This window comes from Kwoniella bestiolae, chromosome 1, assembly GCF_000512585.2.
Source record: "Kwoniella bestiolae CBS 10118 chromosome 1, complete sequence".
NCBI classification, from domain to species: Eukaryota; Fungi; Basidiomycota; class Tremellomycetes; order Tremellales; family Cryptococcaceae; genus Kwoniella; species Kwoniella bestiolae.
In genome coordinates, this window is record NC_089241.1 from 8,343,465 (window position 1) to 8,356,399 (window position 12,935).

Genomic DNA, 12,935 nt, shown 5'->3' on the forward strand with positions numbered 1-12,935 from the left:
CCACCGATCTTGTTGAGATAGATTTGTATTCGTTTGTTCTTTAGGCAAACTCTGAAAAACATTACATGCAAGGAGAACAGCCACATCACGTGACTGACCATATAGAGTTCACATGGAATGTCGAGAAAGCAATCCTTCTCCTCCCACCGTGGTGGTTGCTATGCATGCAATAAGTGATCGGTGATGATGAGACCGATCTTCTGAAAAGCGGTGCGAGATCTGCATTCGGGCTAAGATCATCTTTTCTCCATCTGCTCGTTCAATGCGCATCACGCAGCAGCCCGACGGCCTCTCTACATCTAAACTTCACATGTGCATATGGTGACTACCTCGGTGCCCGATCTCGATCAAACTTCTCAACCTCGGCTTCGATAGATGATTGATCGACGTCGTCAACTTGAAAGACTGAGAGATATAAGGCACTGTTCAGACACATATGCAATCTTCCTCGGATCTCCGCAACCAGACAAATCGTATCACCCCTTTTATCACACCAGCGATCCACCATGTCCCAGTCCTTCACTTTTCTTGTTCTCGGTGCAACCGGCGGGACTGGCAAACACTTTGTCAACATCGCATTGCGGGAAGGTCATAGAGTGAGAGTATTACTTCGATCTCCAGAGAAGTTAGGGGATCAAGTGAAGGACGTGCAAGTATGGAAAGGGTCTATAGTAGACGACATCGATACTATTGATACGGATAAGCTCGTAGAGGGGGTCGACTTTGTCGCGTCGATGTTGGGCGACAAGGAGGCACAGCGAGACTCTAAGATCAACTACGCGTTCATGCAAAAGCTCGTCCCGTCGATGAAGAAACAAGGAGTCAAGAGGTTCTTGTATCAAGCAGGTGGACTGAGTAGACCATATCAAGGTTCTCTATCACCGGTTCTGTGGATCGTTAGAAACACCATTGCTAGGGGGTTTGATGGTCAACATAAAGATAACGAAGCTGTTATGGAATATCTAGAGACTCAAGCGAAAGATTTGGATTGGATAGTACACAGAGCAGGGATCTATCTAGATGGACCGTCGAAGGGAACATTAGAGAGATCACAATCTAGCGTTAGCATCGCCCCTCACAAAGACTGCGCAGACTATAGCTATCGCTTGCTCGTTGACCCGTCGAAAGATGCGATACATACAAGTGATTTTAGTTGCTACAAGTCCTAGGGAGCGTGTTGCGTTGGTGTATGGTCTGAGACGGAGGTGAGTTGTGACTTCTACAATATCAAAAGTTGTTCTAAGTTTGTAAACATAACAAATTTACCTCTTCCACCCCATTCTCCGTAGATCCCCTCACACCAAGCCCTGCTACCTGCAACGATACGCCGATAACCCCAGTACAACCGAGATGCTATGATAGAAGAGATGCCGTAAAAGCCTGTACCATGCGATGCGTGAAAAGTCATGAGATGACTGGGGAGGGAAGTGTGATATAGTTGTACTCGATTTGCTGTAAATGGAATTTTCGATCGTGAGTTCGGGTTTGGATCACGGAAGGGGTGAGACGTAAACATACCAAGCTTGAAACGTATCCATCTACGCTTCCTCCTGCTTCACTTCGTCATTGATCTCCTCCTTCACCTCCTGCTTGACCGGCTCTTCCACTTCCCCTTTCACCACCTGCTCTCTGAAAGCTTTTCTAAGTTCACATTTCCCAGCGACCTTTCCTCCAGCCTTGCACTCATCACAGACTTTCCCATGTGTAACAAACAATATATGTAAACCATATTTATGTTCATCCGGTATCCTCTTATTCAAATGATGATATGTCTGTTCTCTTGAGGAGTTCTTGGGATGCCATCCTAGTAGGCCGGTGATTCGCTGGACATGTGTGTCGACCGCGAAGTCTTCCCTTTGTAGACAGAACAACAACACACAACTTGCCGTTTTCGGTCCAACTCCATCAAATCCCAAAAGTTCTTCCATGGCATCTTCCGTTGAAGCTTTGTGTAGATGGTCTAAAGAGTAATGCCCATAATTATCCTTTGCCTGTGCCAAGATTTGAAGAATCACTTTACTCTTCACTTGACTCAGTCCACCAGATTTGATCGCTTCCTGTAATTTCTCTTGACCTCCAGCAACGATCTCCTCCCAATGATCACTCCCCCCATACACATGATCCATATTGATCTTTGCTCTTGTAGAGTTCTTGTCACTTGTATTCTGAGATAGTATCGTTCTGACAAGCGCATCTAAAACCGATGGACTATCTCCACATCCCGCTCGATCCTTCGACGCTACTACCACTTTCGGTCGTTTGCGAGGCCCATGCAACGAGCTTAGGATTTCGTGTGCAAGGGCGCATTCCGAAGGAGTAGGTCGTAGAAAGGAAGGGAACGGTCCATCTAAAGAATCCTTAGCGTGGGCTTTGAGCTTTCTGGCTCTGAGTGTTTGTGGGGATGTTCCAGATTTGATTTTTGTAGGCGATTTGGAGATCGGTGACTCTGCTTTGATCTTTTGTATTTTCCTTGGAGGAGAGATGTCAGACTCAAGCTTGGGGTCAAGCGAAGGGAGCCTTTTGCGAGTAGACCGGCGAGGAGCTTGATTAAGAGACATTTTTGCGGGAAATCGTGCAGCAGCTCTAGAGCAGAAGCGGACGAGGATGTTCGGTAGCAATTTGCTGGAAAGCAACGAGATGGAGGAGGTGGAGTTCTTGGCTAGTATCGGGTCAAGCTCGATAGACTTTTCAGATACGAGATTGCGTTCAGAGTATGCTTTTTGCTGTTGTAGGCTGATTATCGTGACTTGAAACCCATAACATATGTTTCATCGTTGAGGTTTATGAGATGATCGCGCGTGACGCATCGATCGCCCATTCAAAGTGGATGACGTCAGACAACCATTTGATAACGAGCATCATCACATCTGTTAGGCATGCATCTACCAGTACTCTGTAGTATCATTCGGCTCATAAAGTAGAGCGATGTATTGAGAAGCAGATGCACATATTGTACAACTATACTAGAGTGATTAGTCCACCCCCTTCAGCTTCACGATCAACGCGTTTCCGAACAGTACGCGCCGGATCTGGATCCGGATCTTTCATCAGACAATCGTTTCTCCGGTTGCATTTCGAAACTGGACCATGCACTTTCGAGAGCTCTCCCTGCAGACACTAGCCACGAGGCTATGTGATACCTCGCACGACCAATCCAGTCCAGAAGCATCAAAGCACGAGATTCCGGTTTGTTATTCCCGCTCGCTCTTATCAATCAGAACAGCCCTTTTCGCTGAGTACCCCTCGCTTTGCGCCTCCTGCGGTGGTCGTTGTAGCCATTTACCTTAGAGATTTTGGTAGCGACCAGTTCTACTAAGCCGTCATCGCAAGCTTGTTTCTCTATGGTTCGGCTAAGAATCACTTAGCATGCTTGGAATACGTCACATCGCATCACGGCAAACATGATCAGCATTGAAACTCCGTTTGAGGTAGAACTTGCGCTCAAAGCTTCTAATTCACCCAGCATAATGAATTTCCTGATCGTCCGTCCTTAAACAATGCCGAAGTGACCTGTCATTTTTGCTTTTAGTGTGATTTTAGAGTGATCGTGCCGATAATTGTGTCAAATCCAGGCAGTACAGGTTCTGCATGAGCCCATGTTTGGAAGACTCCCAGAATGATCAGGGACGAGCCAGTTCTTCGGATGTTGCGTTTGGAGAAGAGGGACCTCGGTCCTGGTCTATACACCGGGCGATCGTAAACCACTAGTCACTTTGATTTGGAGCAATAATTGCGAGACACGAAGAACTTTGAAACGATAAGAATCACTAAGTAGATGATAAATGCGAGACATGCGGTGATTACGGCCTTTGCGACCAAGACGTGGTGCTGGTTGTGGCCGGGGGAAAGCAAATGCATGAATGATTATTCTTGGAACGTTCTGAGCTACTTACCACTTCCGTTTACTTGGGTCGCTTGTTGGACATTCCAGATAATACAAGGTTTGGATAAACCCTGAAAATACGCCACCGAATTCGGTAAATCAAGTTGTTCCGGCACAAAGGCACTGATGATCTGCAGTGGAATCCGGTAAGAAGAGTTCGATGGTCCCTGATTGTTTGCCTAGCCATCTATGGTTAATTTTGAGGATGGCTAAAGATTGGCGTTTCTTCGTCTGCTGGTATCTCTCTCCACCCGCTCTCTCTCACCTACAACCTCGTTGACAGGTTATTTTGAGCCATCTCCGAAACCCTTGACATTCCTCTGACGTAAAGAAACACAATGTGATCGATGAACAAAAAAGTCGGTGGAGTAATGTTCTCGAGATTTGTATATATATATACCTCAACAGAAGACGCGATGTTGACAGGTCTCGTGTAATCGACATCTTGCCGCTGGTCATTGATTGATCATACCCACAAACACCAATCACAATATCGATATGCAGCTCGCTACGTTACTATTGGCGGCTGCTACTTGCGCCACCACAGTCAATGCCCAGTAAGTTCACGGTCCTCAGATCATATCGCCTTCGCTGACATCACGTAGTGTTGCGCTATGGGACAAAGGAATGTTCGGTCTGAATTGGCCATATCAAGCCGATGGTGAGTTTGGATCCTGGAAAAACTTTTCGAAGTCAATTGACCTCCTTTGCAGATCCTCAGAATAATAATTATAACAACAATCAGCCGGTAAACCCACTGAGGCAGACAGACGGTTTCACCACTTCTCAATGGTTTGGTCACGGTCTACTGGGATATCCTCCTAAAGCCGGTGACTTCATGGAGCTTCCTTCGGGTGGTACTTATAATGGTAAGTCAGTTCGATAGTACGCCGTGACGATCATGTGCTGATTTGACATGCAGGTGAAGTGTCATGTAATAGGGCTCAGACTTCGCTAGGTAACCCTTCTGACACCAGTGCCAAATACAAGTATGCCTGTAAAGTAAGTGAGACCACATTCATCTGACGCCATAAGTCACCTCACTGACGTCGCTGAATAGCCCGATGGGGGACAATATAGTGGAGTCGGTGCATTGCACGTCATGAACACCTATAATGGAACCGTAGATTACAGTTTATTTGGTGGATCAGCCTTGGCTATTGCCTATACCTCGGATGTCTCGTCTCTCCAGCCCAACGACATGACGGTTATCAGTGTCAACCAGAATTCGGTATGGGAGCGGGATATTAGCTATCAGATCCCCGCTGGACTACCACCCTGTCCTGACGGCGGTTGTATCTGTACTTGGAATTGGATTCATCAAGGAGGAAAGGGGGAAGGTTATCCATATGAAATCGTAAGTTTGGATCATAGTGGGAAATAAGTGTCGATGCAGGTCTAATCTCCTTGCAGTACAATATCGCCTATCGTTGTCAGGTTACTGGTCAAACCAACTCTGCCAATACCGTACAGAAAGGTGCTGTCCCCAACAAGTGCGATAATAACCCATCGAAATGTGTGAAAGGACCCAAGACACCCATGGTGAGTCCATGCTTACCTATTATCTCAATAATGAACGTATGTTGATATCTTGTCTCTCCATCCATGCAGTATCTCTGGCAGGCCGAGTGAGTATACCTTGTTCTTGACCATGGTAGAATTCATGCTGACCACCTGTAACGTTTCAGCGGCAATAATCTTCCGAACCTAGACACGCCACCCAACTACAGGGACAACTGGGGCTTTGCCGACGGAGCCCAAGATGATATCTTCCAAGCTTCTGCAAACCCAGCTGGTAGCACGTGAGTCCTTCCTCGGAGGTTTGAGCGACATCAATCGGCTGACAACTTGCTTAGCGTAACAAACTCTTCCGCCACTGATTTGCCAGATGGATGGACGGCTGTTGGCTGCATGGTCGACACCGACTATCCTCGTGCTCTTCCCGGAGGTGTGTCATCTACTGATGCCAATAACAACACGATTGAAAATTGTGTCGCCAAATGTAACTCACAGGGGTACGTCTTTGCGGGTGTGGAATACGGCAAAGAGTGTTGGTGCAGTAATACCGCCAACCTCAATCCGGCTCCTGCGACCGACTGTTCGATGACCTGTGCAGGAGATGTCTGGAGCACCTGTGGAGGATCCTACCGAATCAACGTCTTCAGAAGTGCTGATGCCCCATCAAACGGGCAAGCTACATTCCTTCCAGATAATCTGGTACCTGATGGTTGGTCAAACGTTGGATGCGTGGTCGATGATCAATCCAATCGAGCCTTGAATGGCGGAGCTTTCACCTCCACTAACAACACCATCCAGAACTGTGTCAAGACTTGTTCTTCTCGGGGATACGTCTACGCCGGTGTAGAATATGGTCAAGAATGTTGGTGTGGAGACGCCAATTCTCGCTTGGTTTCCGCAAGCTCAGGTTGTGATGTCGCTTGCACGGGAGACAAATCTCATGTCTGTGGTGGATCGGACAGACTAAATGTCTACGCGCTTATTCCTAACATCACCGGCACCTCTGCATTCGCTTCTGCTACGGTATCCACCTCCGTTGACAACACATCGACTGCGACTTTGAGTGGTATCAATGCCACAATCACGTCAACTAGTGTATCGGCAATCCCCACATCTTCGGAACCAGCTATCATCAACTCGTCGTCGACTTCGATCTCATCCACTGCCAGTGACCCCACTGCATCCTCATCCAGCTCAATGGTTTCTTCGGCCTCGACTTCGGTTACAGCACCATCATCTAGCTCATCTTTCGCGACTCCATCCTCCTCAGCATCCACCTCATCATCTAGCGTGTCTTTCACCTCATCCTCCAGCTCGCCAACCAGCTTGTTATCGACCAGTTCGTTGGCAGTATCATCCGCCTTCTCGTCTGGCTCGCCATCATCTTCCACGTCAGTTTCAACCTCTAGCGTAGCCTCCTCATCACGAGCGACTGTGGCCTTTCCATCATCCTCGATTGTCGTTTCGATCGCTGCTTCTAGCACCTCTACAGTCTCTTCAAGTGCATCCACCTTATCCACCGTGCCAAGCACAAGCTCTTTCTCCGCTTCAGCCTCGATCTCTCGATTCTCCTCTAGTAGCTTGACCTCTTTCAGCATCTCTTCATCCTCTGCTAAACCTACCACGTCGACCACGGTGACCACCTCGAGTTCAGCGGCCAACTCAAGCAAACCCTCCTCCAGCTCGTCCATCATGAGTTCCACCACCAGCTCTGCAGCAGCAGCTGCCACTACGTCCCTTCCTGCAGGCTGGATCTCCGGAGGCTGTTACGCCGATACATCGTCTAAACGAGTCTTGAATGGTAATATCTTCGAGTCGAAACCAGATATGACGTACGCTTCGTGTATCGCCATCTGTGTTCGTAAAGGATACACATTGGCAGGTGTCGAATACGGAACTCAGTGTTTCTGTGGTACTGCCTTAGTGAGCCCCTCACCAGCGGCCAACAGCGAATGTAACAGACCTTGTTCAGGAGACAAGAACGCTATGTGTGGTGGATATAACAGGATCAGTATTTTGCAAAACAGTCAAGCAAGCTCTAGAAGAGCCATGATAGGTGAAAGAGACCATTTACATATCAAAGCTGGAAGGAGGAGAATCGAGGGAGATCACTAAAATGATTAGAAGATGGAAGTAAACAGGATTTTCGCCGGCGAAATCTATAGATTGATTTGTATTTTTAACCCCTATGATCGAGTCAGTAAAAATAAGTATAATGAGACAACTTAGGGAATATAGAACTTAATTGGCATGCATGCCGTGTGCCAGAATTAATCATCAGGCCTAACCCAGCCAAGCCAGTCCTGTCCAAGCTCACTCTTCCACCTCCAGGCCATCCTCTTCGTCCTCGGGCTCCTCTTCATACAGTTCCTTGGTCTCGCCCTCCTGTAAATCGACCGTAACTTGAGTCTCTTTGAGTTTGCCTCGACCCAATCGCGTCAAACCCTTCTTGTTCAGCTCCTCACCTCCTTCCTCGTGTACTAAGTGATACTCATGGATTCTTTCCTTTCCATTGGTTATGTCTTCCAAGGCTAACGCCACCCATGCGCCAAATAATCCAGTCCCACAAGGTGTCGCTCTGGGCAAGACGATCTTCTCCCTCTTCTTCGACTTGCAATCTCCCCAGACTTGAGCTTCTGTGACTACACTGACATGGCTTGGCAATTTTTGATCGACAAGAGAAGGTCCATTATACTCCTTCCGGAGTTCCTCCAATTTCCTAACCGTTTCTGATCTCCATGGACGGAATGACGTACCGAGATGTTCGAGATTAGTGGAATGGTAACCATATACATTGCTGATTGTGACTACTCCAGGACCAGTGTGCTTGAAGATCACAAATTGCTCACCGTCGCTTATGATAGCAGAGCATTATTTCAGATGGAACATGTCTTCCCAACTTTGGACGCAGATTCGTGCCATGGCAGTCACCAGTCGACGATCATGATATATCTCTCCATTCGGTCCCGAGCCAATCGCGACTTCCTTGCCTTTCACCATAGCTACCAATCCTCTTGACATGTGTGAACGCATGTCTTGTTTTCCATTCTATCGCGGAATTGGTGTCCCATAAAAGGTCCCGTAGGCCGACCTCACTGCTGTCGGAAGAAGCGACCGATCGGATCTCACAGAATTGTTGTGTAGTTATTTGGAGATCTAAATTCGACCAATTGCAATCTCCTTCTACACCAACTCTTGAAAGTGTATGATCGACACTCCGATGGCTGGCAGCTTCTTTCCAAAATCTATCCTTCAAGACCGTCAAGGCAGGCCTCTCGAGTTCTGCGTACATTCGCTTATCTAAGCCCCCTTCATGATTTAGTTCGTAACCTTGAGAGGTATATAGCTCGTGACCTTGCGCAGAAGCGTTGAATGCTTGGACAAGGGGTTGAGGGGTGGATCTACCATCAAGATGGGACTTCGGGTTCACGAGTGCAGAGTCTAGCGGATGACCGAAAACGAATTTGATGGATTTTGCGAAAGCGAATCGAGCGAAGTAACTTGGTTGTCTGACACCTGAGCTGGATGAGAAGTTGAAAAGTAGGGGAGGCCAGTGGGAGTACTCGGTGATGGCTCGATAGTAATCGGTGGGCACGGCATTGGGTTCTAACCATGCCGTAGGGAACTTTGGGATGATTGTAGGTGGGGTGGAGAACGAGGATGTTGCCTGCTCATTGCTGATGACGGTTGTCGATGATGTATCTTGACTCGGGGATGAAGGTGAGTCCAAGCCCGTTGCTTTCTTGCGTTTGAGAAGAGTCGCATCGGGAGCGTCTTCCAGAAACTTCCTCTTGGACGAGCCTGGTCTGAGTGTGGATGCCATGACGAGCAAGATAGCTGGGGAGAGGATCCGAGATGAATAGAGATAAGCTGTCTCTACTGCTAAGCCTAAGGTAGCAAAGAAAGTCTAATCTCGAAGGCTATACTTGGCTCCAGAGCGATGGACAGGTTCCACGTTCCCATCAAGAATCCTGAATGAGATCCTCAGGCACCGGCCGGTGACAAAGGTGTAAAATATTGATTTTCTCAAACTCATCTTCGTTATCTTCTGTGGACACAAGCATCCGGAGGCACATGCTGGCTAGCATCGGAAGCAACCAGAGTGATTCTCAGGACCACGCGACACAGAAGACACCTCTGACAACGCGAGATCCAAAGTTGAGCGGCCATCAAAGCTCGCTAGCGATATCGACGACGACGATGGTCAACAAATGAAAGGTCGAATGGTACTTATTGCTATGTCATTGCAATATCGTTTACTTGACCCACTGTCTTTCAGAGGTAGTGGGATCGCATTTATCAGATTCCCAAGCACTCTGACTGCTCGTAGCCTGATTTCAATCGCCTGACGTTACGCGATTGCCGGTCCGTCAGAGGCCGGAGAAGTACATACTCCGATGACGTCTATGACCCAAATAGAACAGACCTACCATGCTCTGGTACTATATATATAAGCCAAAGCCGAATTCCACCAATCCTCTCCTCTTCACCTTATGATCATATTTGACCTCAGCAATCTCAAATACTCACTAAAACACTCTCTGTTCAGACATGCGTATCGTATTCACAGGCGGCTCCGGCAAAGCAGGCAAACATGCCATTCCTTATCTCCTCAGCCAAGGACATCAAGTTCTAAACCTCGATCTCGTCCCTCTCGACAATCCAGATGTCTATACGCTCAAAACCGATCTCACCGACTCAGGACAAGTCTTCAATGCCTTTACTTCCCATTTCAAGATGTCCGAGTATTCACTCCCTCATCCTCCAGCCAAGCCAGACGCGGTCGTCCATTTCGCGGCATACGCGCGAAATCTTCTAGTACCCGATAGCGAGATGTTCGCTTCAAATGTAAAACAAACATATAATGTGATTGAAGCAGCATGTAAACTAGGGATCAAAAAGGTTATCATAGCTAGTTCAGAAACGGTGTATGGAGTGTGTTTCACCCAAGGTGAATCGGACTATCACTCATTCCCCTTAGAAGAGGACACCTACGACTGTGATCCTGAAGACTCTTATGCGACTAGCAAATTATGTGGAGAGAGAATCGCCCGAAGTTTCGCAAGGAGGTTCAAGGGCACGGATATCTACGCGTTTAGAATCGGTAACGTCATTGAACCGCACGAATACGCATTGAACTTTCCAAAATATCTCGCCGATCCACCTTCCAGAAAGAGGAACGCTTGGAGTTACATCGATGCGAGGGATTTGGGTAAACTATGTCATTGTGCTTTCCTCAAAAATGGACTTGGTTTCCAAGTCTTTAACGCAACCAACAACACGATCACACTGAGGGAGAAGACGAAGGATTTCTTGGCTAAAGAATCCCCGAATGTCGAGATTACAAGAGAATTGGAGGACTTCGAAGCGCCTTTAACTAATATGAAGGCTAGGAAGGTACTTGGGTTTGAGGAGGAGCACAATTGGAGGGATTATGTGCACGAGAAATGATATACTTGGTGAGCATTACAGCCAATACATCTCTCAATATCCCACACGAGTTATAATAACAACCCGGAAATCTTTTTCCTCTCAGCGTAGATGAGCTCGTAACAACCAGACCAAGTTCCGGGGTGGCGAGTTTATGGCTCCCTAGGCTCGCGTTCGATCATGCGTAGCAAGGCGAATCACATAGACTTACTGGAAAGAATGCGACTTCTTCCCGACTTGGGATCATATGAATCCTCTTTATGTATCGTGCAAGTTTTGTATATGGCTTACTCATCATTGAGGACTATATGCAGGTTTCATGTGCTCAAACGCATGAATTTCACTAAGCCGAAGTCTCGCATGTCTGGACAAGCTGAATTATCTACACTAAAGTTACGCAATGCATAGAAAGCAACCCAACGATCAATCCAATTCCCTCGTTATTTCTTAGGGCTATACCAATCGTCGAAACCAAGATCCCAACCCCATAAAGGCGTGTTGATACGCTTAGCTTTACCATTGGCGGCAAGGGCATCAAGCTTAGCGATATCCTCCTCTGAGAGCTTGATGACTTTTCTGTTGTCTGTTATCCGTTTCTCGCTGACGGATTTTGGTAGGACAACTGTTCCCTTGTTGACGTGATAACTGATGAGTATAGTGGCGGGGGACACGTTGTTCTTGTTGGCAATCTCGACAATTTCGGAGTCCGACATGATGGGTGCACCTGAGGAACATAGTCGCTTCAGCGAAAATCAGAGGGACGCTTTTGTATGATACCAAACCTACCGGTGGATCCCAGAGGCGAGTAAGCTTCGAGTAATATACCAAGATCCTCGCAGTACTTTTTGAGTGCATGTTGAGGTAAAAATGGGTGGAGTTCGACTTGGTTCACAGCAGGAACTACCGTCCAAGTCTTCTTGAGCTCTTCAAGGTATGGGATAGACCAGTTGGCAACTCCTATAGCCTTGACTTTGCCCGATTTGTAAACTTCTTCCATCTGTCTCCAGGTTTCCGATTGATCCCACAAGCGATCCACCGAACGAGAGCCGTCAGGGTTGACAGGAAGTAAATCGTGTGACTCGTTCTAAGTAAATGGGGGAGGTCAGATTGGCTCGTCCTGCATTTATCAATGTGGTGACTCACTGGGACGAGTCGTACTGGCCAGTGGATGAGCTACACATAAAACGATATTCACGTCAGCTGTGAATTGATTACTTGCGTGTATATGCTTCGGACACCTACGTAAAGATCCAGATAATCGGTCCCTAAAGCATCGAGAGTCTTTTGCAGACCCTCTGCGACATTGGGCTGATGTGTGTTCCATAGCTTACTTGTTATGAAGATCTCTTCTCGTGGGACTCCACTGTCCTTGATTCCTTGCCCAACCTCATTCTCATTGCCATAAATCAACGCAGCATCGATATGCCTGTACCCGTCCTTCAGAGCATACGCTACAGCTTTCGTGACCTCGCCTGGCTCGGACTTCCAAGTACCTGAAAGTGACGTAAATCATTTAGCAGGAATACACCGCGGATAGCCTGCTGCCATTTCCCCACATACCTAAGCCAACAGCTGGAATTTGTGCGCCAGTATTGAGCGTAAAATGGGTTGGAGCACTTGAAGAAGACATTGCACGTATGATTCAGATGATTTACAGCCAGATTTGAGGTCGGATCGAAACATTGTTTACGCGATATATATATACCTGTATAGTGAGCCATGACACTTGAGGTTGTAGGACAGTGGACCTCAACAATGGCATCATAGTGCTTTTCCTTCGGTCAAAAACCGGACATAAATTGTTAAGTCCGACTGCTGGTAATTGCCAGACGTGCAAAAGTACCTCGGCTTTCCCAATTTATGAACTGTAACAACTCGGATTTTATGATTGACCCGGATTTATCAGTGAGCATTTGTGACAGAAATCATCATCGACATACATCATGACGTGCCCATCCGATAATCGTGAATTTCCGGTTCATGCTGTAAAGTACAGGCATGAGATCTGGAACTTGTCAGTCAACTTCGGAACATCCGGCCCGGCGCCATGTGGAGCATACTATACACCCAACACAGGATAACGTGAACATAACACAATGAAGGA

At 47.3% G+C, this 12,935-nt stretch overlaps 6 protein-coding genes across 6 annotated transcripts; 3 read left to right on the forward strand and 3 right to left on the reverse strand.

Moving 5' to 3' along the window:
- Positions 1-506: 506 nt before the first annotated feature.
- Positions 507-1,169, forward strand: I302_103108 (uncharacterized protein; the record flags this gene model as incomplete). Its single annotated transcript, XM_019188481.1, has 1 exon — positions 507-1,169. The coding sequence occupies one exon, from the start codon at positions 507-509 to the stop codon at positions 1,167-1,169; it is 663 nt and encodes a 220-aa protein (XP_019051359.1).
- A 369-nt stretch (positions 1,170-1,538) lies between these two features.
- On the reverse strand, positions 1,539-2,558 carry I302_103109 (uncharacterized protein; the record flags this gene model as incomplete). The annotated part of the gene is made up of 1 exon (XM_019188482.1): positions 1,539-2,558. One exon carries the CDS (start codon positions 2,556-2,558, stop codon positions 1,539-1,541), a length of 1,020 nt encoding a protein of 339 aa, XP_019051360.1.
- A 1,823-nt stretch (positions 2,559-4,381) lies between these two features.
- On the forward strand, positions 4,382-7,516 carry I302_103110 (uncharacterized protein; the record flags this gene model as incomplete). The annotated part of the gene is made up of 9 exons (XM_065869617.1): positions 4,382-4,440; positions 4,489-4,544; positions 4,597-4,752; positions 4,806-4,885; positions 4,944-5,240; positions 5,297-5,425; positions 5,495-5,511; positions 5,572-5,685; positions 5,740-7,516. The coding sequence occupies 9 exons, from the start codon at positions 4,382-4,384 to the stop codon at positions 7,514-7,516; spliced, it is 2,685 nt and encodes an 894-aa protein (XP_065725689.1).
- Positions 7,517-7,714: 198 nt separating this feature from the next.
- Positions 7,715-9,224, reverse strand: I302_103111 (uncharacterized protein; the record flags this gene model as incomplete). Its single annotated transcript, XM_019188484.1, has 2 exons — positions 7,715-8,130; positions 8,498-9,224. The coding sequence occupies 2 exons, from the start codon at positions 9,222-9,224 to the stop codon at positions 7,715-7,717; spliced, it is 1,143 nt and encodes a 380-aa protein (XP_019051362.1).
- A 728-nt stretch (positions 9,225-9,952) lies between these two features.
- I302_103112 (uncharacterized protein) lies at positions 9,953-10,852 on the forward strand (the record flags this gene model as incomplete). The annotated part of the gene is made up of 1 exon (XM_019188485.1): positions 9,953-10,852. One exon carries the CDS (start codon positions 9,953-9,955, stop codon positions 10,850-10,852), a length of 900 nt encoding a protein of 299 aa, XP_019051363.1.
- Positions 10,853-11,271: 419 nt separating this feature from the next.
- On the reverse strand, positions 11,272-12,461 carry I302_103113 (uncharacterized protein; the record flags this gene model as incomplete). Its single annotated transcript, XM_019188486.1, has 5 exons — positions 11,272-11,555; positions 11,618-11,915; positions 11,975-12,004; positions 12,074-12,324; positions 12,392-12,461. 5 exons carry the CDS (start codon positions 12,459-12,461, stop codon positions 11,272-11,274), a joined length of 933 nt encoding a protein of 310 aa, XP_019051364.1.
- Between the last annotated feature and the right edge of the window lie 474 nt (positions 12,462-12,935).